This window comes from Periplaneta americana, chromosome 11 (assembly GCF_040183065.1).
Source record: "Periplaneta americana isolate PAMFEO1 chromosome 11, P.americana_PAMFEO1_priV1, whole genome shotgun sequence".
NCBI lineage: Eukaryota > Metazoa > Arthropoda > Insecta > Blattodea > Blattidae > Periplaneta > Periplaneta americana.
The window spans coordinates 162,542,362-162,570,021 of record NC_091127.1 but is presented as its reverse complement, the minus strand read 5'-3'; the positions used below and the strand labels follow the sequence as shown (position 1 = coordinate 162,570,021).

General features: G+C 35.0%; 1 protein-coding gene across 3 annotated transcripts in view; it reads right to left on the bottom strand.

Annotated features, from left to right (window-relative positions):
- The window catches only part of LOC138709531 (esterase FE4-like), a 93,028-nt gene that overhangs the window by 33,550 nt on the left and 31,818 nt on the right, over positions 1–27,660 (bottom strand). For 2 of the 3 annotated variants that reach the window (XM_069840357.1, XM_069840358.1), the window contains exons 3-6: positions 21,440–21,596; positions 10,300–10,485; positions 5,240–5,436; positions 2,745–2,919 (exon numbers count right to left, since the gene is read on the bottom strand). In XM_069840357.1, the coding sequence (XP_069696458.1) occupies positions 2,745–2,919; positions 5,240–5,436; positions 10,300–10,485; positions 21,440–21,596 (715 nt within the window). The remainder of the gene's footprint in view (positions 1–2,744; positions 2,920–5,239; positions 5,437–10,299; positions 10,486–21,439; positions 21,597–27,660) is intronic. The other variant, XM_069840359.1, reaches the window with a different exon arrangement.

Below are 27,660 nucleotides of genomic sequence, written 5' to 3'. Positions count from 1 at the left end.
AGTACATATTGTTCAACGCCTTGAGAACGGCACAATTAATATTAAGATATTCCTGGAGGGAGTAAGGAATTTTTTATTTGTTTTTGTTTTTTTCTTATTTAATCCTTTATTTATTAATTTATCGATTTACTTTTTTTATTTATTCATTTCTTAATTCATTAATTCATTCTTTTATTCATTCTCTCCTTCATTCATTCTTTCCTTCCTTCATTTCACTCACTCATGCCTTCCTTTCTTTCTTTACTTATTTTCTTCTTTATTAGTTTATTTATTTTATATATTTTATTTATTTATCTAAACGATATCAGCTCCCTGTATTAACAGGCTGCCACAAAGACAGAGCATATTGTGCAATAGGCAGTTGAAAGTATAAATAATATACATATGTTTACGTTTAATGGAGTCTTACAACAGCTGCAAGAAATGACTGAATAAATAAGTAGGTACTAATTAATTAGTTGAAGATCATTGTTGACCGTAGAGATGGTTGTGGAGTATAAATATGGATCCTCTCAGAGCTGCAAGAACGATGTCGTCAATAGTAGGCCGAAACGTTGCCGGTCTGGAAGAAGAAACCGGGAATAGTTCCGCGCGCCCCAACCATAAGGCCTATTACTTCAATTTGTTGTAGACCGTATTTGTCCATGAAGTATGGAACGGTACGTACATAGATGTCTTTTTTTCCCTATTTACATCTTCAGGTTGATTCTTTTGTTTTTCAAATCTAACGGTGGGATCGATGATATATATATATATATATATATATATATATATATATATATATATATGTGTGTGTGTGTGTGTGAAAATAAAATAAATTTATATTAACGTTGTATCTGATACGTGTTTTATAACGAATTAACAACTCCTAAATACCTATCGATTTTTACTGTCCATAATATTCCTTGACTTTCTTATTGTACCTCAGTGGTATTTAATGTTTTTTGTTAGCGTACTTCCAAAATTCCAAAACATATTTCTATCCACAAACTTCATTGCAATTATAGGAAGAATTAGCAAAAGGATATGATTGATTTGTATTAAATTATTATTATTATTATTATTATTATTATTATTATTATTATTATTATTATACAATAGTTATTGATGTAATAATAATAGTAATGATTTACGAAAAATGTTATTCACGCAAGGAAAAGCAAGAGTTGATATTGCAAAAGAAACTATACCGGTAATATACAGGGTGATCCGTTTGGGTATGGATAAAATAAAAACACCCACAAACATTTACTAACCGGACTTTATTTGTTGAAACTTTGTGCATGTAACAGTGAACGATGGGAGATTCCTCAGAGCTCAAATGACCCCATTGCGTACCCTGCAAAATTCATAACGGTGATGCAATTCAGCCCATATCCATTGTAACATAAGAGGGGTGATTCGATGGAAAGCTTGAATAATTTTTACTCTCAGATCATCAATGTTCCTGGGTTTCTGTGAATAGATAATGTCTTTAACAAAACCTTACACGAAGAAGTCAGGAGGGATTAGACCTGGGGAGTTTGGGGCCAAGCCAAGAGATAGCTGCTTCTCGTACTGGGTTTCGCATGCGACCTTCTGCATGTTTTTTAAACACAGAACCTGTTTCTACAAATGTTCGATACCACAACAATGTGTAATCGTATTTAGGTACATTACGCACACCATACTCACGTCGAAATTCCTTTTGAACTCTTTTAACACTTTCAAATTTAGCATACCAAAGAACACATTGTGCCCGCTGTTGATTTGTAGTAGCCATTTTAATCATCTATGATTTTCATTTGTCCTTTCAGATTATACATTGTTGATTGTCATATATATGGAAACTCCCATCTTTTAATCATAATATAACCAGCATGAAATTTTTCCTACTATCATAATAGCTTTATAATAATAAATTAATATTATCCATACCCAAACAGATCGGACTGTATTCAACAATAGGCTACATATGATATTTCCATGCAGATATTCTGCGTTCCATTAGTCTTTCATTGTATTCAACAAGTATAATAAATATGTCAGCATTTTTACATACGTAATGAGTGGGATGCATACCCCTTAAGACATCCCCACGTACCCCTGGAGGTACGCGTACCATAGATTGAGAACTACTCTACCAATAGACGATGCTTGCCGATTGCAGGGGACTTACTCCTGTGTTATATCTAAGTAGGTGAACATTGACTCTCTACTAAATCGAAGGAGCAGTGTAATCGCTGGAAGCAAGACCCAGACTGTAGAGTGGATGTTAAAACATCTTCCAGCGGAACTCCTGCAGAAGATCTGTTGTGCGTCAAGCCGTATGAGACGGATTATGTTACAGATGAAACACTTTTTTTTATAAACATTAACACATAGTTCTAATAGCATGAACGACATCTAGGGTGCTATTCATAGACATTTCGCAGCACGCGCTACGAGCGTACTAAGCTAGCCCCGGTTATCCACTGGTTACTAGTACAGAATTCAAATCATATCCTATCGTTAACACTGGTTTATGAATATAAAAAACGCTGATCATCCACCGGAAGCCCGCACTAAAAATGTCTATGAATACGGAGTGAACAAAGTTTTCTTTTCTCTTTGGGCATTGTCTATTCACATCTGGACTGTACTGTAGTATCCTATTAATTCAGCGCGTCTGAAAGGCGTCTTTGAGTAAAGAACATTTCAAATTAAAATTATAGATATACAGTTGAGGTTAAGTAATCTACATTATATCGCAAATTGTTGCTTACTGGCTGTGATAATAGCTCCATCTGCAGACGATAAACCCGTCATCCAGGGAACGTGATGTTGGCTAGTGTTCAAAAGTGCTTGCACGGGATGTGATGTTATGATCGCTTCGTGGTCGTCAACTGTTGATGTCTCAACCACTGGCCGAAATGTAACCAACGGATTGTCGTCTCCGTCCTAAAATCATACGAAGCTGTAAACATATTTCTAGAATACAATGAGGTCTGTAAACATTTTGAGATTTAGGCTAAAAATATGACAATGAAATTGTTCGAACACAAGAATAAATAGATGAAACATCTAATTAAGGTACTCATCTATCCTTAATTTTAAATTTTCCTTCAAAAACGTGATTTTTTACGTCATATGAAAGCATGAACTTTCTAGTTTTCAAAAATATATCAGTTTTGTCTCTTTGATGTTTGGTTAATTAATTAGCTGAGGTATTATTAACCGGAAGCACCCTTTCTTTAAACCGGAAGTGCAGTTTTGTAAGTGTCAATCCGTAACATTCCGTCAATTTTTTTTATTTTAGTAGGTTATTTTACGACGCTTTATCAACAGCTTAGGTTATTTAGCGTCTGAATGAGATGAAGGTGATAATGCCGGTGAAATGAGTCCGGGATCCAGCACCGAAAGTTACCCAGCATTTGCTCATCTTGGGTTGAGGGAAAACCCTGGAAAAAACCTCAACCAAGTAACTTGCCCCGACCGGGAATCGAACCTGGGCCACCTGGTTTCGCGGCCAGACGCGCTGACCGTTACTCCACAGGCGTGGACAACATTCCGTCAATTTTATATATTTTTCGTGTAATAACAATTCGAATTTCTCAGTACAGCTTTACCACAGTCTAGTATATAGTCAAGAAGCCTCAGTTTATGAGGGAGCACTAGACTGTGCCGGTACTATTTCGCATTGTCTGTGATGAGGCGTTAGTAGCGATCCTAGTGGTTAGCAACTATCTATGGATGCATATTTACTACGTATTGAGCTTCGTGACAGTATATACTAGACTGTGGTTTTACTGTCCTATTTTTATAGTCAGTAAGTTCTGTAAGGTACTGGTAAGGGACTGGTTGTGTCACTGGCTGAGAAGAAACTGCCTACTGAAGGATGCACTGGAAGGAATGGTGAACGGGAGAAGAGTTCGGGGTAGAAGAAGATGTCACATGATAGACGACATTAAGATATATGGATCATATGCGGAGACTAAGAGGAAGTCAGAAAGTAAGAAAGCTGGGTTTGCAATGAAAGACCTGCCCATGGGCAGAACACTAAATGAATTAATATAAAAATTGAACCTTGTGTAAATGAAACCCTAGATTATATATGTAACAGATATGTCGGGCTTATAGGCTTTGAGGTTAACAACTTTTGTCAGGTTTACTACGCTGCCATCTAGTTGTTACATAAGGAGTCACGTCATAATACCTATTTGAATCGCATTGTGGGGCTCTGAGTTCTGCAGTCACAACTGGTCTACATCTATGTTCATGATACAAACGGAGTGGGCTATGGAAATTCAGCTCTCCTTGGCAACGGTTTTGTTGTGAATTGTTTGTATCTTTCTGACGAGAAATAAAAACTGTTCTTGAGTTTCATTTACTCAGTATATTGTATTCTAGCTACAATATTGGTGGAGTTCTGCAGTCACAACTGGCCTACGTCTATGTTCATGATACAAACGGAGTGGGCTATGGAAATTCAGCTCTCCTTGGCAACGGTTTTGTTGTGAATTGTTTGTATCTTTCTGACGAGAAATAAAAACTGTTCTTGAGTTTCATTTACTCAGTATATTGTATTCTAGCTACAATATTGGTGGAGTTCTGCAGTCACAACTGGCCTACGTCTATGTTCATGATACAAACGGAGTGGGCTATGGAAATTCAGCTCTCCTTGGCAACGGTTTTGTTGTGAATTGTTTGTATCTTTCTGACGAGAAATAAAAACTGTTCTTGAGTTTCATTTACTCTGTATATTGTATTCTAGCTACAATATTGGTGGAGTTCTGCAGTCACAACTGGCCTACGTCTATGTTCATGATACAACGGAGTGGGCTATGGAAATTCAGCTCTCCTTGGCAACGATTTTGTTGTGAATTGTTTGTATCTTTCTGACGAGAAATAAAAACTGTTCTTGAGTTTCATTTACTCTGTATGTTGTATTCTAGCTACAATATTGGTGGAGTTCTGCAGTCACAACTGGCCTACGTCTATGTTCATGATACAACGGAGTGGGCTATGGAAATTCAGCTCTCCTTGGCAACGGTTTTGTTGTGAATAGTTTGTATCTTTCTGACGAGAAATAAAAACTGTTCTTGAGTTTCATTTACTCAGTATATTGTATTCTAGCTACAGCATTAGCGACTGTGCTGCCATCTCGTGTTCGTTTACGGCGGACGGGTGGCGATCCTGGCGGTTGTTCTCTTCAAAGTGCTGCCGATTTTAACGTATCGAGGAGTTATCTGTTACATATATGATCTAGGATGTAACTCACATAAAAGGGAGGAGCGGAGTAAATTATGTCCTCGGCATCTCGGTGTCTGAGGCAGGCCAGCATTTCGATGCTCGGCGCAATCGGGCAAGCTAGAGAAGCGGCCAGCATCCGACTGTATTGTTTCATGAGTCCAGGAGGGGATAGGGCCCACGGAGCCAATGCAGTGCCACTTTGAGATATAGCGCGGTGAAACAGTCCTGTGAAATACAGCAAGGAAATAAGTTGAAATGACGTTACACAAAAATCATCCTTCAGTAATCATCGCGGGCATGATGGTGAGGACGCACTGTAGATTAAAGTAAATTATATTTATTTGTAACAAGTGAAGCGAAGCGCACAGGTATGGCTAGTATCATACAATTTATTATATTCCTTCTCCCTTTTCCTCTGCTTTTCTTTACACTAGACGTTGTGACTACGAAATTCCATAGAAATTTACAGTAATGGACATCATTAAATTAACCCTTTCAGGCCTGGTGTACATTATAGTGTATATCGTTTCTTTTTTCTCTTTTGGAATGTCTCCGATACTTTTAAATATTTTGAAAAATTCAATGTGACAGAAATGAAGAATATTATTTTTGAAATATTTCTATAGCTACCCCGGGGTTCGATCCCAGGTGGTGACAGGATTTTTTCTCGTTGCCAAACTTTCAGAATGGCCCCGAGGTTCACTCAGCCTGCTATAAAATTGAGTACCGGGTCTTTCTCGGGGGTAAAAGGCGGTCAGAGCGTGGTGCCGACCACACCACCTCATTCTAGTGCTGAGGTAATGGAAAGCATGGGGCTCTACCTCCATGTCCCCCAAGTACCTTCATGGCATGTTACGGGGATACTTTTACCTTTTTTTACCTGAGTTTAAAATAAAATTAAAAATTTTGGGGACCCAGGGGTCAAAATTGTCGCAAAATTTTGATTTTCTGTGAAGACTTGATTTGGGAATTTTGGATCCCCAGAATGATTGAATGACCAGTTTCTTTTTCAATTTTTTAAATATAAATTCAGGTCTGAAGGGGTTACAGGATTCTTGAAGCAATTAAGGCAACATCTTCGGTACCGTGAATTTAAAACCTGGTGTGCATACCCCCTGAAAGGAAAAGGAGTTGTATTGTTTGGAGAAGTACCTGCAGCCAACTCGTGGATCATCAAGCATGACGGATTATCAAGTTCTGAATGGAGATAAATGCTAAAAATGACTGCGATGGTGGCACCAGTACGTTCTCTCCCTGGTCGCTCTACAGGCACAACCCACTGTAGGCACTGCAGTGAGTATGAAACTTTACCACATGTGCTTGGGAGTTGCCCACAGGGAGAAGTACTCAGAATAAAACGTCACAACACCATACGTTCTATGATCGCAGATGCACTTCGATCCAAAAATCTAGACGTTCACGAGGAAGTTCATTGTACTGCCGATGGCGGAAGCAATCGTAGGATCGATATCATAGCTATAAACAGAAATAAACAGACAGCCGAAATAATAGATCCTACCATCAGATTTGAAATCTCAGCCACTCAACCATCTGAAGTGAACGAAGAGAAAAAGAAAATCTACGAGCCCACGATTCAATACCTATCGGCGAAATACAACATAGAAAAAATCACAGTTACCGGTCTCTTCTTCGGAGCGAGAGGCACCATCCCGAAAGCCTTTGTAAAGTGGAGGGAAAAATACAAGCTGACGAGACATCTTCAAGATGCCATTGTCACCACCATAATAAAATTTTCTGTAGCGATATTTCGTAAGCATCTTTATGGTGTACATCAGGCCTGCACAAACAGCGCTCAACGAGCGCGCGCTCTCGTTCGGAGCGGGAGAGCGGTGTTTACCGCTCGGCGAAACAGGAAGATACGTCACAATGACATAGACTTGCTATATATAGGTAGAGGAGAGGGAAACGACCACTCAGCTATCTAGTGGAGTGCAGTGTGTATTCTCAGTAACTGTTTCACGTTGCTTACCTGCTGCTACAGTACGGTATGGAGGAATCTAAAACACGGAAAAGTGGTGATCAAACAAATTCTTTCAATGTTGCATGGGAAAATGCTTATTTTTTCATAGCTGCTGGAGTAAATACTCAGTGCTTTATCTGCTACAACATTTCGAAAGGTAGAAAGAAACATAACATAATGCGTCATTACGAGTCCAGACATAAAGATACTAAAGATATTAATCTTCAACAATTTGAATATCCCTCTTCAGGGAAAAGGCCAGCTCATTGTTGATATGTTGGATAAATTACGAGATTTCAGTCGTAAACTTACACTTTTCGTAAGTCAGTTTCGGGAAGGTAATGTGTCTTACTTTCGAACGATAGAAACTGCTCGTGATGAAGCCATGTGAAACGATTATGTGCAAATATTAATTGAAATTCAAAATGAATTTAATTCTAGGTTCCAAGATCTTGTCTTAAGGTCCACACCTGTTGAGTAACGGTTAGCGCGTCTAGCCGCGAAACCAGGTGGCCCGGGTTCGATTCCCGGTCGGGACAAGTTACCTGGTTGAAGTTTTTCCGGGGTTTCACTCAACCCAGTATGAGCAAACGCTGAGTAACTTTCGGTGTTGAACCCCGGACTCATTTCACCTGCATCATCACCTTCTTCTTATTCAGACGCTAAATAACATAAGCTGTTGATAAAGCGTCGTAAAATAACCTACTAAAAATCTTATCTTAATTGAAAAGAAGTTTAAAGTTATCATAATAAATTCCTTCAACACCAGTTGAAACAATGTCATTTAAGTTGCAGGTGGGCCTGGTTGGCGCAGTTGGTATAGCGCTGGCCTTCTATGCCCGAGGTTGCGGGTTCGATTCCGGGCCAGATCGATTGCATTTAAGTGTGCTCATATAACCTCGGCAGTTGCGAGCGTCGTTAAATAAAAGATAACATTTAACGATTTAAAGCTCGGACTTATTGATCTTCAATGTGACCTAAGGGCTAAAGATCGTTTGAATAATACTACTAGCCTGGTTGAGTTTTACAAGACTAAACATTAGCAATAATATCCACGACTACACAGGCTGGCTGTGAAAATGATTGCTATGTTTGGCTCAACATTTATATTTGTGAGCAACTGTTTTCTGTAATCAACTTTAATAAAGGCAGACATCGAACATCTGTAGCTGATGTTTCATTATGATCAGTAGGCTACTGTTCCTTCCATCTGCCAACAGCATAAAACCTCGTTTTGATGTACTGATAAATAAAAATATAAGAAAATGATATTGTATATTTAAGTACGTATAAAATTTCTATTATTTCTGTAAAATAATACTTCTGTATCAATTAATAATTCCAAGATAGTTTTGCAAACACTGGCCGGGAATTCATTTCATAAACACTCGTAATAGTACTTCCTTTTGTGTATATTTTGTACGAGATCGCCCCTTGTTCCAGTCCACCCTTATACAGAGCGCAGCTAATATCTGCATTCCGCTCATGAGCTGTGAGCCGGCTCGGAGAGCGCAAACCTTGTGCAGGACTGGTGTACATTCAATTTAAATTACACTTGGTTCTATTTTTTTCTTATGTCTTATTCACTTTTGTCTGAAACCTGTTTATATAAATTTTCATTTTACATTTTATTGTGAGCTATACTGTGTCACAGGGCAAACCCAAAATACAGACGTGGACAAATTAGTAGACATAAATTAATTATATGTGCAACGAAGCTGTATTTATCGGTAGAAATAATGAACAAAAATGTATTTTGCACAGATATAATGAACAGAAAATCGAGTCTTGAGGTTACTAATATTTTGTGAACATTCCCTTATTCATTATTAACACGTTGATTTTGTCAGGGATGCTGGAAACCAAAGTTTGACACTTTCTTTGAATATCAGCATCATTTACCCAGATATCAGACAGTGATTAAATTAGTCCATGTTTTGTTGTAAGCCTCTTTTTGTTCACCATCTTCTTCAGTATAGATCACAGATTTTCAATTTCGTTCATGTCCGGTCTTCTTGCAGGCCATGGGAGAACATCTTCTGCAGTATGTAATTAAAACACCAGTAGTACCAATATAGCTAGAAGAAAATATACTTAACCATTGGAAAAATATACCAGAAGATGTAAACAATCATATTTACAACAATAGAGACCCTGTGAATTATACTGATAGTTGATATGACGAATTATATTATACTATGAAAGAGTAATGGAACGGAGAAAAATTCTCTCCGGCGCCGGGATTTGAACCCGGGTTTTCAGCTCTACGTGCTGATGCTTTATCCACTAAGCCACACCGGATACAACTCCGACGCCGGTTAGAATCGTCTCAGATTAAGCTCCAACTCTTGGGTTCCCTCTAGTGGCCGCCCTCTGCACTACGTCATAGATGTCTATGAACGCAGGACCGAAGTCCACACATGTGCTGAGGTGCACTCGTTACGAGTGACTACTCTTTCATCGTATGATGACGCAGAATATCTGCATGGAAATATCATATGTACTTCGGTACATTAAAATAATATATATGATATGCGTAAATCACTTCGTGATTTAAGACGGCGCTTATTCCGTCGGATCCCGGCCAACTAGTCACTCATATCGAGTGCACCTCAGCACATGTGTGGACTTCGGTCCTGCGTTCATAGACATCTATGACGTAGTGCAGAGGGCGGCCACTAGAGGGAACCCAAGAGTTGGAGCTTAATCTGAGACGATTCTAACCGGCGTCGGAGTTGTATCCGGTGTGGCTTAGTGGATAAAGCATCAGCACGTAGAGCTGAAAACCCGGATTCAAATCCCGGCGCCGGAGAGAATTTTTCTCCGTTCCATTACTCTTTCATCGTATGATGACGCAGAATATCTGCATGGAAATATCATATGTACTTCGGTACATTAAAATAATATATATGAATTATATTATGTTTCCAAGAAAAACGTTTTAGGCTAATAATTTGTCCACGTCTGTATTGGATCAGACTACTAAATATAAATTAGTAGATTTCAATACGTACGTTTTGTTTAGATATGCATTTCAGTATTAGGAAACAATGTCCGTGTTTGGTAAGAAATGTTTACGTAAATTGTGAAACATGCGAGCATCTCACCATTGCTAACAGGCGACAGCATAAGAAAATGCACATTAACAGCTCCTGCACTGTGCCCGAAAATCGTCACACTGCCAGGATTGCCACCAAACGCTGCGATGTTGTCTTGCACCCAGCGCAGTGCTGCCACCAAATCCTTGAGTCCATTATTGCCGGGGCATGCGGCATCTCCAGTGCTTAGAAATCCTGCACACACACACAAATTTACAATGAATTGCGGATTAAATTAAGATAAACCTATCAATAAGTTCACTCAACTCGGATTTCCCGTCATGCTCATCATTCTCTGATATACAGGGACATCATTTTATTTTTACTTGCATTTTTATTGTACCTGCATTTCTGAATGTACTTCACTCTCACCCCTTCACTAATGTCCTTGCTCCCGTCAGACACACAAACTTACGGCTGCTGTTGCATTCAAAGTCTTCAAGCAGTGAAGTAAACACTGCAGTGTATAGTGTGTTTCAGAAATATGGTTGCGTTTTCTATAGAAGAAAGAACCTATATTAATAATATCGTACTAAAAAATTATATTCAAGAAACGATAAATTCAATTTCAGATAATTTGCTTCAAAAAGTTTTTAATAATATGCGTAAAGAATTGAAGCCTGCATTGTAATGAACGGCAACCATTTTCAGCAACTTGTTTAAAAATTCGGATCAGCTTATTTTGAATTGAGGTGGCTAGAAGCAAAGGAATGCTAGTGACATTTGTAATAATATGAGTTAAGTGCATCCAGTGTAAGCTAAAGTATCTAAAATTTTAGTGGCAAAGGGATATTTCAATCTCATCACACATTAAAATTTAAATAAAAATTTCACCGATTTTACGAAAGCTTAAATATTTAAACCCCATTTTCTCAAAAGTAACTTAAGTGTACTTACAGCCCTTTACTTATGACCCCCTCAATTTAAATGCACTCTCTATATTGTATGTTAACACCAATAATTAATATGCTAAATAAAGTAGACATTACATAACGAACATAGCCGCCTGAAAAGTTGAGTTTTTGAAAAAAAATGTTACTACTCCACTGTGTTTTGATAAATTGCATAAAAGTGATGATCAAATTGAAAATCGTAATATCGTATTTCCCTACAACATAAATGGATACACTACTTTTCTCTCCTCCTATAGCTAGTAAAATGATTTGTTTACATATTGCACTAGTAGACTAACATCAAACTCCTGTAATGGAAGGGGGCAACAGTGTTTCCGAGTATAGCCAGGTTAATGTTAAAAATGTTGGTAAAAATAAAGTGATGTCCCTGTAGAATGACAGTAGTGCAGAAGTTTCACGAAATATAATTGTTATCCAATAAGCTTTTTATCCTTCACTTACGTTCAATGAACCTGGATTTCCCGTCATGTTGCTAACTGCATATTCTTGCCAACCTTCGACGTTCTATTGTCACATATGTGAGGCAAAGTTCGCGTTTTACATGTTCCAATTTAAACATTTTTATTTATTTATTTATTTATTTGTTTATTTATTTATTTATTTATTCTGGTGTAGTTAAGGCCATCAGGCCTTCTCTTCCACAACACCAGGAATACAAATACAATAATAGAAATAAACAGAAAAAAAATACAGTATAATATACAAAGTAAAGCTACACAAGAAATAAAGAGAGAGAAAAAAAACACTATAAACAAAATAAAGCCACACAAAAATATACAGGTTGCAGTCACACAAATATTAAATGAGTGATTAAGTATCATAATTAATTCCATCCTAATTAACTAATATAAACAAGAAACTTGCAATTTTAATCTATGTTAAAAAAGAAAAAGAAAAAAAAAACACAAATCAATACTTCTAGCAATACCTAAAAAACATTAACTAAGACAAAATTTTCCACTTTAATTTTGAATTGTGATAAAGTCCGGCAGTTCCTGATATCATTAGGTAACGAATTCCAGAGGCGAGGTATTTCTACAGTATAGGAAGATGAGTATAAAGACGTTCTATGATGAGGGATAGAAAGAAGTGCTTGATGTCGGTTTCGAAGAGTTGTAAGACATTGAAAGCGCGATAACAGATATTTCGGAGTAGAAGTATGCATGATTCTAAACAGAAGAGACAGTGAATGTATTGTTCTTCGTTCCTTCAGACGCACCCATGAAAGTAAATTATCTTATGACGAGTTGCCAAACTAACTTACTATTATGACAAGTGTTGTATTGCATGTTTCCACGTATTGACATTTTTTTTTTCTGTTCTAGTGATATTTAACTTATTTTTACGGCACGTGCCAAAAAAAAATTCTACATTTAACTATTATTTCACTGTAGAACATAGAACAAAGATTCAGCTGTGAAAATAGAAAAAAATGGAAATCAAATACTTTCAGTTCCAACTAATTTAAACCTGGTCTGCGTACTGTTGCCCTTGTCTACTTTTATTTTATTTTCTTATTCAGTTTGTACTTAATTGTGAAATAAAACTGTTGAAGCAACACATGATGCATAATTTTCATTCATGTGTCATATCACGCTATAACACGCTAGAAATTCCACTTCACACATCATCTCTGTATTCCTCATCTTTCACTGTTGCTACCTCTCGTCACTGGAACTCTCAGCCGCCTGAAGTCAAGGGCTGCCGAACATTGAATTCTTTCAAATTCAAGTTAGAAAATTATCTTATGACGAGTTGCCAAACTAACTTACTATTATCACAAGTGTTGTATTGCATGTTTCCACGTATTCACATTTTTTTTATGTTCTAGTGATATTTAACTTATTTTATATTTTTGTTTTCATATTTTCCGATAATGGTATATCCATAATGTGATATGTTGAGCTATATATAATGATAATTTTCCTTACTGTGTGTACTTAAAAATATTGTATTCATTGTATGCTTTGTACTGCACTATTTTATTATTATTATTATTATTACTTACTTACTTACTTACTGGCTTTTAAGGAACCCGGAGGTTCATTGCCGCCCTCACATGAGCCCGCCATTGGTCCCTATCCTGAGCAAGATTAATCCAGTCTCTATCATATCCCACCTCCCTCAAATCCATTTTAATATTATCTTCCCATCTACGTCTCGGCCTCCCTAAAGGTCTTTTCCCCTCTGGCCTCCCAACTAACACTCTATATGCATTTCTGGATTCGCCCATACGTGCTACATGCTCTGCCCATCTCAAACGTCTGGATTTAATTTATTATTATTATTATTATTATTATTATTATTATTATTATTATTATTATTATTATTATTATTAATATTCTTATTTTTTGTCATTATTATTATTATTATTATTAATATTAATAAACTGCACGCATTGTATTCTTCACCTGACATAATTAGGAACATAAAATCCAGACGTTTGAGATGGGCAGGACATGTAGCACGTATGGGCGATTCCAGAAATGCATATAGAGTGTTAGTTGGGAGGCCGGAGGGAAAAAGACCTTTGGGGAGGCCGATACGTAGATGGGAGGATAATATTAAAATGGATTTGAGGGAGGTAGGATATGATGGTAAAGAATGGATTAATCTTGCTCAGGATAGGGACCGATGGCGGGCTTATGTGAGGGCGGCAATGAACCTTCGGGTTCCTTAAAAGCCAGTAAGTAAGTAAGTAAGTAAGTAAGTAAGTAAGTAAGTAAGTAAGTAAGTAAGTAAGTAAGTAAGTATTATTAATAATTGTCTTATTTTTTTATACTTTGTATGTCTCATTTATTTTGACCTGCTGTTCACATTTTATTATGCTTTTTCCTTTCTTTCTGTATGTTATATATTATGTCTGATTTCTACTTACTTGTTGTTTACATTTTATTATTATTATCTTATTCAGTTTTGTGTGTAAAATTGTAGTGTACTTTGTAAATTTGTAGTGTTTTTTGTGACGCAGTTTTACTCCTGGTTGAGTGTTAGAGAAGGCCGTATGGCGTTAACTCTGCCAGGTTAAATAAATCACTATTATTATTATTATTATGATTATTATTATTATTATTTTTATTATTATTATTATTATATCACAATTTTATAAAAGATAGAAATACATCCATAAAGTCTGTCTCCATTTAAAAGTTCGCCCACCAATAAACTTCCCAAGAATTACATTTCAAGCATATGTAAAGCAGGTGAAATTGATATAGATTAACCCAAAATACATTATCCTGATGTATTTTACATTCCTCCTGAGACACACTGTAGCCTATAACCTATTCATAACTATTTTTTTATTTGCATTGGTGGTTATATAAATTATTCTCACATACGAACGTAATACAGTCTGATTCGTTTGAGTATGGATAATATTAATTTATTACTATAAAGCCATTATGATTATTATATTATTAATAAGACAAATTTCTTGTCGGTTATATTATTATGTAAAGATGGGAGCTTCCATGTAATGTGACAATCAACAATGCATAGGCTAATCTGAAAGGACAAATGAAAATCGTAGATGATTAAAATGGCTACTACAAATCAACAGCGGGCACAATATGTTCTTTGATATGCTAAATTTGAGAGTGTTAAAAGAGTTCAAAGGGAATTTCGACGTGAGTATGGTGTGCGTAATGTACCTAAATACGATTCCATAATGTTGTGGTATCGAATATTTGTAGAAACAGGTTCTGTATGGGGGGGAAAAAAAACCACTACTGATGTCAAAGAAAGAGCGCATGCACGACGTTCGGTTCCTTCGCGTGCTTACGTGCTAGAGTGGAATTCCGTAAACACAGAAACGAGCAAGACACAGGGGCGGACAAAGTGAAAATGATCTGGTGTCCAGATGTAATAATTCCTTACTCATTTGTTTATACATTTTTATTAAATGCAATTATCTGATCGCTGAATAATTTATATATGGTTTACAATAGTCAGCCAAGATTAGTTTTGTAGACTATTTATAGCCGAGTACTGTTTTAGTAACTTAAATAGTACATTATGCAACGAGCCTATTTTGGTAGTAATTAAGATGCAAGTATGTTTGTTTATGAAACGAGCGAAAGCGAGTTTCATAATTTTCATACGATCGTCTTATAGGCAAGTTTCATACGACTTTTTATGCTCGACCATATTTCTAACTTGAAATTATTCCAAAGTAGGTCATGTTATGATTATGTAAGTGAGTAGCGAACTAACCTGAATTGTGAGATGTGCGCAGACGCGAAAGTATTGATTTTTTACGAGGCCGAATGTCATTGGCCTTGATATAACCTAGAGAATAAGATGAACATTAACCTTGATATAGCCTGGAAATTGATTTAGAATTGAATAACGAGATGACAAATTGAATTTATTTGAATATTATTTACAACTAGCTGTACCCGTGCGCTCCGCTGCACCCGTTAGAAATAAGTATAAAGTAATTACATAATTAAAATTGGACGTTTGATCCAGGGAACATTCGTGTTTGATAGAAGGATAAATCGTTTATTATGTTACTTAATTTAAATTGTATTTAAATAATTAAAATGCGATCATTTTGGTCCAGAGACACTCATTTGGTGCAATGACAATTCCTTTAACATGTTTCTTAATTTTTATTACATGCATCCATACTTTAATGAAGACTGACATATCATTTAGATTTAATGTGTACACTTTATTTTACTAGCTATATGTTTCCATTGAATTATGATGATAACTTAATTTTAACCCTTGTTTTTTACATATTCAGTAAATGGCGCTTGGGCCACTATGGTTCTGAACCCTTCAAATAACTTAAATAACTTAAATTATATTATATTATATTATATTATATTATATTATATTATATTATATTATATTATATTGTATTATATTATATAAAAATGTGTTGATAACGGATGTACACCGATAAGTAAGTTTTCAATTTGTTATAGGGGCTCTTGAATCTCAGGAGGAACAAATTTTATTTTACAACAGCGCAACATAATCTGCTTGGCTCATTACCCAATTTTTTTGCATTGCAATTATTGCATATATATTTTATATATTTTAACTCGATTCAATTTTAGCATAGTTAAAATTTGGATTATAAAATAATGGAATGCTAAGCTAACATATTATTACTGCATACTAAATCAATACACTCTCGTGGTTCGTTAATTCTCTGAGATAAACATTATTTTAAGAAATACAGGAAACGAATACACAGAATAGCCTATCAAGTTGTTTGTGCATAAGAAGCTATTTTAATCTTACCTGTCCTCAATTCACTCCGAAGTTGCTGTAATAACATTATAGCATTATCTCCATATAGAGAAACTACACTTTCCAATGGTGAAATAATAATTAATTACACAAATCGGTTAATTTAGCTTCCGATATTACTTCATACAAACACAGACACATTCTCTGTAGGCTATGATTCATAGCTTTCGATTGTTGTTTACCAAGGCCCCTTATAGACGAATTCATTTGTTTATTTCATTACACCACCTTAGATGGCAATTATTTTAATTTTGAAACTCATTTATCTCATTAAATATCACTCCTATCAAAATTTTTCAAAGGATAAAACTTATCGGAAATTATTTTTAAAGAAACGTTTGTTATGTAACATTTTTCACAAAAATCAATAATAAGCGAGATATTTCGATTTATTTAATTCAGACCCCCTTATAACCCCCCCTTTTTAAATAATGTATTTTCAATGCCATATAGCCTAAAATCTAAGTTACAACGAACGTAATTTATATTCCAATTTTCATCGAAATCGGTTCAGCCATTATCGCGTGAAAAGGTAACAAACATACATACAGAGAGACAGACAGACAGACATAGAAACAAAAATTTCAAAAAAGCGATTTTCGGTTTCAGGGTGTTAATTATGTATGTTAGGACCAATTATTTTTGGAAAATCGAAAATTACCAGAAAAATTTCGGCTACAGATTTATTATTAGTATAGATGTAAAAAGTGTGTTGACAACGGATGTACTCGAATTAGAAAGTTTTTAATTTGTTGTGCGAGCTCTTGAATCTCAGAAGGAACAGCTTTTACAACAGCGCAACATAATCTGCTTGGATCATTACCCAATTTTTTTGCATTGCATTTATTGCATATATATTTTATATATTTTAACTCGATTCAATTGAGCATAGTTAAAATTTGAATTATAAAATAATGGATTGCTAAGCTAACGTACTATTACTGCATACTAAATCAATACACTCTCGTTGTTCGTTAATTCTCTGAGATAAAAATGAATTATAAAATAATGGATTGCTAAGCTAACGTACTATTACTGCATACTAAATCAATACACTCTCGTTGTTCGTTAATTCTCTGAGATAAAAATGAATATGTTCATAAACATTATTTTAAGTAATACAGGAATGAATATACAGAATAACCTATCAAGTTTTCTGTGCATAAGAAGCTATTTTAATCTTACCTGTCCTCAATTCACTCACAAGTTACTGTAAAAACATTATAGCATTATGTCCATCCAGAGAAACTACACTTTCCAATGATGAAATAATAATTAATTATGCAAATCGGTTAATTTAGCTTCCTATATTACTTCATACAAACACAGAAACATTGTCTGTAGGCAATGTTTCATAGCTTTCGATTGTTGTGTCCAAGGCCCCTTATAGACGAAGACATTTGTTTTTTTATTTCAATACACCGCCTTAGATGGCAGTTATTTTAATTTTAAAACTCATTTATCTCATTAAATATCACTACTATCAAAATTTTTCAAAGGATAAAACTTATCAGAAATTATTTTCAAAGAAGCTTTTGTTATGTAACATTTTACACAAAAATCAGTAATAAGCGAGATATTTCGATTTATTTAATTCAGGCCCTCTTATAACCCCCCTTTTAAATAACGTATTTTGAATGCCATATAGCCTAAAATCTAAGTTACAACGAACTTAAATTATATTCCAATTTTCATCGAAATCCGTTCAGCCATTATCGCGTGAAAAGGTAACAAACATACAGACAGACAGACAGACATACAAACAAAAATTTCAAAAAAGCGATTTTCGGTTTCAGGATGGTTAATTATACATGTCAACACCAATTATTTTTAGAAAATCGAAAATTACCAGAAAAATTTTGGCTACAGATTTATTATTAGTATAGATTAACGCTAGTTATTATAGTATAAGAACATAACCTTCTCCGACAGTATTGGATTTCCAGCCTCCGTGACTTTTCGCTAATTGTCTTTCGATTGCATAGCCGAGAATAATCGATACTTGCGGATTTATAACGGTACAAAAGCGATTTGTCATTGGCTGAACACCTGAATTTTAATGAATAGGTGTACTTTAATGAGGTCCATTAAAGGGCTACTACCATGTGTATAATTACTACATTTCGGCATGGTCGAGCATCAAATTACATAAAAGATAGAAGGAGTTCTGAATATTCTTGGTTGTTACAATTACTATCTTCAGTAATACCGAAAATAGGGAAATTGAACATTGCAAAATGAAGTTTATCAGAATAGTGAACCAAGGTTAGTTTTGCAGACTATTATAGCCTACAGCCGTATGAACTTCGGATTTTAATGCTTGTTTTTATTGACCATTGTCTATAATTACACTAATTTGATTCTGACAAAGAATTCTAGGAATAATTTTTGCTATATTAGCAATTGGGTTATTAGGTTTTGTAGTATGAGCACACCGTATATTTTACTGTAGGAATGGACGTTGATACACGAGCATACTTTACATCAGCTACTATAATTATTGCAGTACCAAAAGGGATTAAAATTGTTAGTTGATTAATAAACATGATTGATTGATTGATTGGTTGAATACTGCTTTACAAGTAACATAACATATATAAGTAATGATTTCTGAACATTCTTGGTTATTAAAATTACTACTGTATCATCTGTAACGGCGAAAATAAGGAAAATTAACATTTCAAAATGAAGTTTCACCAGAATCGTTCCTACGATTTCTGTTCGATACCAGTCTTGTAATATTTGGAACTATGTTATTTGAAGTAGCAAGTCAAACCATAGCACACATGCTGTCATTGGATAATTTGGCCCTTAGTCTTGACTTTGTTGCCTTCATAAATTAAAAAAATTGTTCACATACTGCACATATGAGCTACCGAAAATTGTTATAATTTGAGTTGCGAATTTACGGACCATAGGATTCAGTTCAGGGCTCAAACATTTGTAAAAGGTAACGAGGTCCTGATCATTATATGCATGTTTTAACAACGTTGTATTCCGAATATCAATTATTTCTAGCTGCAATCTAGTGGTACAGTTTCTATGTTTGCAGCAAGTTCTAGTATATTTCGCTGGGTGCATGATTAATGCCAACTGTACACTGTACAACCCTCACGTATTCCTATCTGGCGCGCTCTGCATGCTCCAGTGGTGCTAGTGTTCTCATAGCGCATATACGCTCTGATTGACATCCCTGCGTGACTACGAGAAGCAGCTATCTCTTGGCTTGGTCCCCAAACTCCCCAGATCTAACCCATCCTCACTTATTCGTGTAGGGTTTTGTTAAAGACATTGTCTATTCACAGAAACCCAGGAATATTGATGATCTGAGAGTGAAACTTACTCAAGCTTTTCAACAAATCACCCCTCTTATGTTGCAACGGACATGGGCTGAATTGCATCACCGTTATGAGTTGTGGAGGGTGCGCAATGGGGGTCATGTTGGGCTCTGAGGAATCTCCCATCTTTCTGTCTTGTATGCACAAAGTTTCAACAGATAAAGTTCAGTAGTTAATGTTTTACAGTGTTTTTATTTTATCCATACCCAAACGGATCATCTTGTATATATGTACAGTAGCGTGCAAATTAATCCGAACACGAGATATTTTTACATTTTCTGTCATTGTTGGCCTCACAGCTGCTCATACCACTTTAATTGATATCTGTAGTACGTGTAATTCCATTGTTGAAGGTCTGTCATTATTTTTTTTATAATATGTGACATTTTGCCTGTCGTTTTTGTACTTATAAGCATTTGAGTTGTGTTGAAGACTTAATACTGCAATCCTGTGTACATTCTGTCGTCTTCACAAATGGATACAACTCCACGAAAACGGTCTAAAATTATAACATTAGCAAAACATTCTTCTATGACACAGAGGCAAATTGCTGCAGAATGTCACATCGGTTTGGCTACTGTTAATTCGATCATAAAACGATACAGGGAGACTGGATCCATCACACCCCAGAAAAAAGGAAACTGTGGCCGGAAAAGGAAGACTTCACCTGCAGATGATCGTTTAATTGTCAGGAAAAGTAAATTAAATCCTAGACTAACTGCTGTCGACTTAACCCGCGAGTTAATGGCTACCACTGGGGCGAATATTCACGTCACAACAGTGCGGCGTAGGCTTTTGGAAGCTGGACGAATGGCTCGTAAGCCTATTAAGAAGCAACTGCTAACTCCTGTTATGTGCAAAAAACGCTTAATGTGGGCAAAATTACATCAACACTGGACAGTGAATGACTGGAAGAATGTACTTTTTTCCGATGAGTCTCATTTCGAGGTCCACGGCCACCGTGTTTCTTACTTACGGAAAGAATCCGGAAAAGTAACAGCAGCTCATCTCCAACAAGTACCCAAATACCCCCCTAAAGTAATGTTTTGGGGTTGTTTTACACATGAAGGGCCTGGAGCATTAATACCTATCAAGGGAATGATGAATTCTGACAAATATATTCACTTATTGGAAACCAGAATCGTACCCCAGCTGCAAAAATCATTTCCAGAGGACAGAGGTGTGTTCCAACAAGACCTGGCACCATGCCATACGTCTCGAAAAACTACAGAATTCTTCAACAAAAAGAATATTCAGGTACTCCCCTGGCCAGGCAACTCACCCGACATCAACCCATTGAGAACTTGTGGTCAATTTGCAAAAGAAGAATGCAAAAAATGGATTGTTCTACAAAGGAGAAGATGATTTCTGCCCTCATTGGTGTATGGTTTCGCGATGAAGAAATGAAGAATATTTGTGGGAAATTAGTGGAATCCATGCCAAATCGTCTCAGAGCTGTTATTAGGAACAAGGAAGGCCACATAGATTACTGAGGTATGTCTTAGATCTTTTTTTTTTATCCCGTTTTAGTGTTTTTGCATAAGTAATTACGTTGTTCGGATTAATTTGCACGCTACTGTATATGACTTTGAGAAATAATTGAAAGTTCACGGGAATTTGATTTCTTACCAAATGCTCCCAGGCGATAATTAACGGAAACTAAGACCACGTCTTTGTCTAAGAGGTACTGCGGTCCATGCATAGTGCTGCCGCCAGAACCTGTCATCCAACCCCCTCCATGGATGAAAAACATTACGTCCATAGAGACAGGATGCTCCTCCGGTAACTGGAAACAGACAAAGGTAAGAGAAAAGAGCAATTTCCTTTCAATATGTGTTTTATACTATATGGATCCAAGAAAGTTGATAGCTTCAGTAAAAATTGAGCTTGAAAGCACTCGTTATTCAATATATACATAGATAAAGCCATAGAAGAATGGCAGAATAAAATAACAACCGGCATAAATATAGGCACGACATTATTGAAGTTCATGCTTTTTGCTGACGATCAGATCTTGATGGCAGAACCGGAGGATGACTTACAGGTGGCAGCTCATCAACTACAATTCATCATCATCATCCTTCACGAATTAGGCCTCTGTAGACCTGTTTCGGCCCCATCTAGCAGTCTTCTTAAAGGTCTTCCTGGTCGACGACGTCCTCTAGGTTTATATTGCATCATAATTTTTGGGATTCTTGAATTTTCCATTCTTCTTACATGATCTAGCCAATTGAATTTGTATCTGCTGATTTTTTCTTCTACTGACTCTACTTCTAATTGTTCTAAAATTTCTTCATTCCTTTTTCGGTCTAAAAGAGTATATCCTGCTGTCCTCCTCAAAAATTTCATTTCCGTTGCTTTGATTCTGTTCATGTCTTTTTTCTTTAATGACCAAATCTCGCTTCCGTATAAAAGGGAGGGTAATGCTAGTGTATTATATATTTTTATTCTTGTAGATTTTTGTACTAATTTAGCTTTTAATGCATTGTTTATTATTCCTAGAATTTGTGTAAATTTGGTAATTTTCTTGTTCACATCTTTTTCATTTTGATAAGATATTTCACAACCCAGATAATTGAAATTTTGCACTTGTTCGAGGCATTGGTTATTGTGTATTACCTTACTTCTGACTGGGTCTTGTCCTAAAAATGCCATTACCTTTGATTTTTGTGCTGAAATTTCCATCCCAAAGTCTTTTAATATTTTATTTAATGTATACAATCCTCTTTATAAATTATCCTCTGAATTGGAAATTATGACTTGATCATCGGCATAGAGTAAGGTATTTAATGTTAGAGCATTGGTTATTTTGATTCCTGATGTGTAGATTTGGTTCCATTTTAAAATAATTTCATTTATATGTTCGCATACGCTACCTGGAATGTTAGAGGGATCAATCAACTACAATTAATAATGGAAAAATATAATCTTAAAATTTCCAATCATAAAACAAAAACAATGGCATTTGAAGGAGTTGATCACAGAAGATGTAAAATAGTTTTAAATCATGAAATCATAGAACAGGTATCCTCATTTAACTATTTAGGCTGCAATATATCATACTTAAAAGAACAAGACGTCAAAAATAAAATGAGTAAATTTCAACAGATGTGTGGAACAATACGAAGGACCTTAAAAAATAAAACACAACGTTCAACACAACTAAAATTTTGTACAACGTTAGCTGTCCCACTATTAGCCTATGGTTCAGAAAATTGGTCTATAAACCGAGCAACTAAAAAAAAAATTGAAACCAGCGAAATGAAATTCCTTCGAAATGTTGCTGGTCTCACTCTTTTAGATCATCAAAAGAACAAAAATATATGACAACAACTAAATATTTTTAATTTGACTGAGAAAATACAACAACAAAAACATAATTGGTACCAAAATATAAGAAGAATGAATGACGACCGGTTACCTAAAGTAATACTGAACTATGAACCAAGAGGACACAGATATGTTGGTAGACCAAGAACAAGATGGATAGACGACATAAACTTTGAAGACGGAACAGGCCAATAGGCCTAATCCCTGTGGTTGATGATGATGATGATGATGATGATGAAAGCACTCGTTCAACATTACGTTATTTAACTGTTCAAAATTTAGTTGAGCAGGATGTGGTAACAAAAGTAACACACAAACTAAAACTGAATGAGTGGATTTCGGACAGAAAATCCAGACATGTCGAACTTTGTATTTACAATGAAATGTATTTTTTAATATAAACAACACGTTTTTTGCGACTATTGTTGTGCGACTTATGACACTTTGCTGCTCTTTACAAGTTGACGACAGTAACTCGCGCGCCATCTTTTTTGCGTAGTTCACGCTTCTCTCGCTAGAGCTGCACATGCAAAACAAATCTTATCTGTAGTGAAAACTTCAAACCATATCTCGGTGAAATGTCAACATCTCAGCCGCAATATCAACTCAGAAAAGAATTATTGTGCTTTACTTTCCGATCCACCCTCGTACATACACAACAAAAGTTACGTAGGCCCTACACTTCGTAACGAAACACATCCAAATCGGCTACCTAGATATCGGACACTTGTGTATATACTCGTATGAACTATTTTCTTCTACATTGATATTAGGAATCAGCTCTTTGAATGATGATAATGATGATGAAATGGTAATAATAATAATAATAATAATAATAATAATAATAATAATAATAATAATAATAATAATAATAACAATAATAATAATTCTCCCCTTCGAAGATTAAGAAATTTGCCCATTTCGTCTTCACAGTTTATTTATTTATTTATTATTTTGCTAAGAATTATAACATAACATATATTATATATAGAAAAAACTTTAGCTCGCCCCTGAAAGAGGAGAACTTGTGCTCAGGGGCGGATTCCTGAATTGAAATTAATAATTATACAATACAATTTGTCTTATGTCTACTATGCAATTATAGTATATAAGTTTAAATTTACAATTTTTCAATTTTTATAAAATCCATACATAACTTTTTAAATTTAATACTAGAACTATTAGAATTGACAAGATTAGGATATTTAAATACAAATTTGTTATATATTCTTGAGCCTAAATTACTGCTGTGATTAAATACTGTAACAGTGTTGCATTTTGGTTCAAACAATCTTAAAGAATTCAGACCTTTTGTTTCATAACTATGAGAATACGATTCAAAATTATTTCGACTTTTATGTATGAATTTTATTAATACAATATAATAAATTTGTCTTATGTTAAGTACATTAAAGTCTAAAAACAAATTTTGAGGTGGAAAATCAATAGGTTTATGAAGACATATTTTAATTATTTTCTTCTGTAATAAATAAAGTAGATTAAAATTGGATTTAAATGAGCTACCCCATCCTACAATTCCATACATAATTACCGACTGAAATAAAGTTAAATATATTGTGCGTAATAAACTTATTGACAAGTAATTCCTCAATAAAACAAAATAACATACTATTTTACGTAATTTATTACAAAGGTAATTAATGTGTTGGTTCCATTTTAAATGATTATCGAAAATTATGCCTAAATACTTAACTTCAGAAGAATCTTTAATAATCGGACATTTACACTTTATAAGAAAACAATCAGAATTATGGAATTTAATACTTAATATAGATTTAGGAGGTTTGTTACATTTTTGAGATAATGAGAATGGAATAATTATGATTTTATTTTCGTTGGTAGAAAGGTAATTTATGTCAAATCATTTTTTATTCATTTAAGTCCATTATTTGAATTATTATATGCATCATACCAACTTTTTCCACCAGTTTTCTAGTTGTCTCCAGCTTTCTCTCATCTCTTCTTCCCCTTCCTAATATTTAAAGTGGTTTATTTACACCTAACTTATTCATTGTTTACATTATATTATGATTATGTCCTTCAAATGTTTTATATACTGTATTTGGAAATAAACCACATTAAATATTAGTATGGGGAGTAAGTCAGATTACTATTAACCAGACACAAGCTAAAAAAAAAGCTACTTATATAATTGAAAACTTCAAGTTATTTTTTGTTGGCATGTTGAAGAGTCCTTGAATGATTATGCGAAAACCTGTTACAACTTTATCGATTTCATTGTTTAAAATAGTGTCACGTGTTGGGCTTCTGTCGGAAAGGAGAGATATTGCATAACAACAGGCATCATAGAGTCCGTGGAGCTATCGCCTGTCTTTTTCGGAACAGGGTTGAGATTCTGTCCGACACCGGGATGGGTATCCGGTGTGGCTTAGTGGATAAAGCATCAGCACGTAGAGCTGAAAACCCGGGTTCAAATCCCGGTGCCGGAGAGAATTTTTCTCCGTTCCATTACTCTTTCATCGTATGATGACGCAGAATATCTGCATGGAAATATCATATGTACTTCGGTACATTAAAATAATATATATGATATGCGTAAATCACTTCAAGATTTAAGACGGCGCTTATTCCGTCGGATCCCGGCCAACTAGTCACTAATAATGAGTGCACCTCAGCACATGTGTGGACTTCGGTCCTACGTTCATAGACATCTATGACGTAGTGCAGAGGGCGGCCACTAGAGGGAACCCAAGAGTTGGAACTTAAACTGAGACGATTCTGTCCGACACCGGGATGGGAATCCGGTGTGGGCTAGTGGATAAAGCATCAGCACGTAGAGCTGAAAACCAGGGTTCAAATTCCGGTGCCGGAGAGAATTTTTCTCTGTTCCTTTACTCTTTCATCGTATGATGACGCAGAATATCTGCATGGAAATATCATATGTACTTCGGTACATTAAAATAATATATAAGAGTTGGGAAGTTCATGAAGAGGTCCACTGCATTTCTGAAGACGACTCTGACAGAAGAGCGGATATAATATCAATAAACAGGCAACAACAAAAGGCTATTATCATAGATCCAACTATACGCATGGAGAGAGATCTAAACCAAGCTCATCAGGTTGATCAGGAAAAAGAGGGCCATTTATGAACCTTGTATTCCCTCCCTTAGTGCCAAGTATAACATCCCTCTCTTCAATTGATCAGTGACAGGTTTATTTTTTGGTGCTCGGAGTTCTTTACCAAAAGTTACATATCATTTTTTAAAACAATTATCAATATCATCTTTTGAAATTCAAAAAACCATCTCGCAAATTCTTAAAGATTCCCTGCAGATGATACAGTTTCATTTATACCACTCAGAAGGCCTTAATTAAGGATATGCTAATTTTAAATAAAATCTTTTATTTATAAGTATAATTTTATAGTCATCTTCTACGATTTTATTTTATAATTGATAATCAATGGTGCTTAATTATTACATTTTATTTTTATAACAATATTCATATTTAATTGATTATATTTGTTTGCTATTAATTTCCGGATCCTCGTGGTCATCCTTAATTAAGGCCAGACGAGTTATTTCTCTCTCTCTAAACCAACATTGAAATAAAAACAAGTTTTAGCACGTGATAAACGAACATGTTGAACTGTAACTATTGGAAGTGTTTTAGTAAAAGAATTTCATAAATACATTTTATTATTCAACGAGTTAATGCAGTAATACTGCCGAAAATTAAGAGTATTTGAGTATCCCGTCTTAGTATGACCTACAAATTAAAGAAATAATGTTCGGAGTCAAAATTTGTATGTACCTACACATACACGTAATGTTTCCAGCCTACTCATCGATCTTCTTCTTGTCTTATTATTCACAATTCAATGCTGTGTAAGGGAGAGTATCTTTGGACCAACATTATAGAACATTCGGAACTTAGAAAATGTCATTGGGTATACGGCGTTTTCTTAGCCAATATCACTCCTCTTTGTTATATAACTAAAATAAGCTATGTAATTTCTAACGTATTTAATAACTAGATTCAAGATGTGATCGAGATGGGAGGAAGATGAACAAAATATTGAATCGTGGCTTTTTGTTTTGTTTCTTGAATTTTTAATTTTTTTAATTTTCTAAGGCAGACGCCAGTAAGTTTGTTTTGTTTATGCCACGAAATACATTTTTATTGAGAATATAATTTTTCTTTCTTTCCATTTGCAGGCATAATGTTATAATAAATAATGATAAAGTCATGTCATAATATGAAGACTTCCTTCAAAGAAGGTTGTATATCATATGGAAAAGTATATGATATACAACCTTCTTTGAGGGAGGTCTTCATATATTCATGAACCTGATGTTTCTGTCATGTCACGTTACAATATTATTCCCACGAATATTTTCAACTTATAAAAATTATTCTTCAATTGGAAAACACATATCAGTATATAACAAATTGAACACAGGTGACATACAATGCAAAAGATAATAATAATAATAATAATAATAATAATAATAATAATAATAATAATAATAATA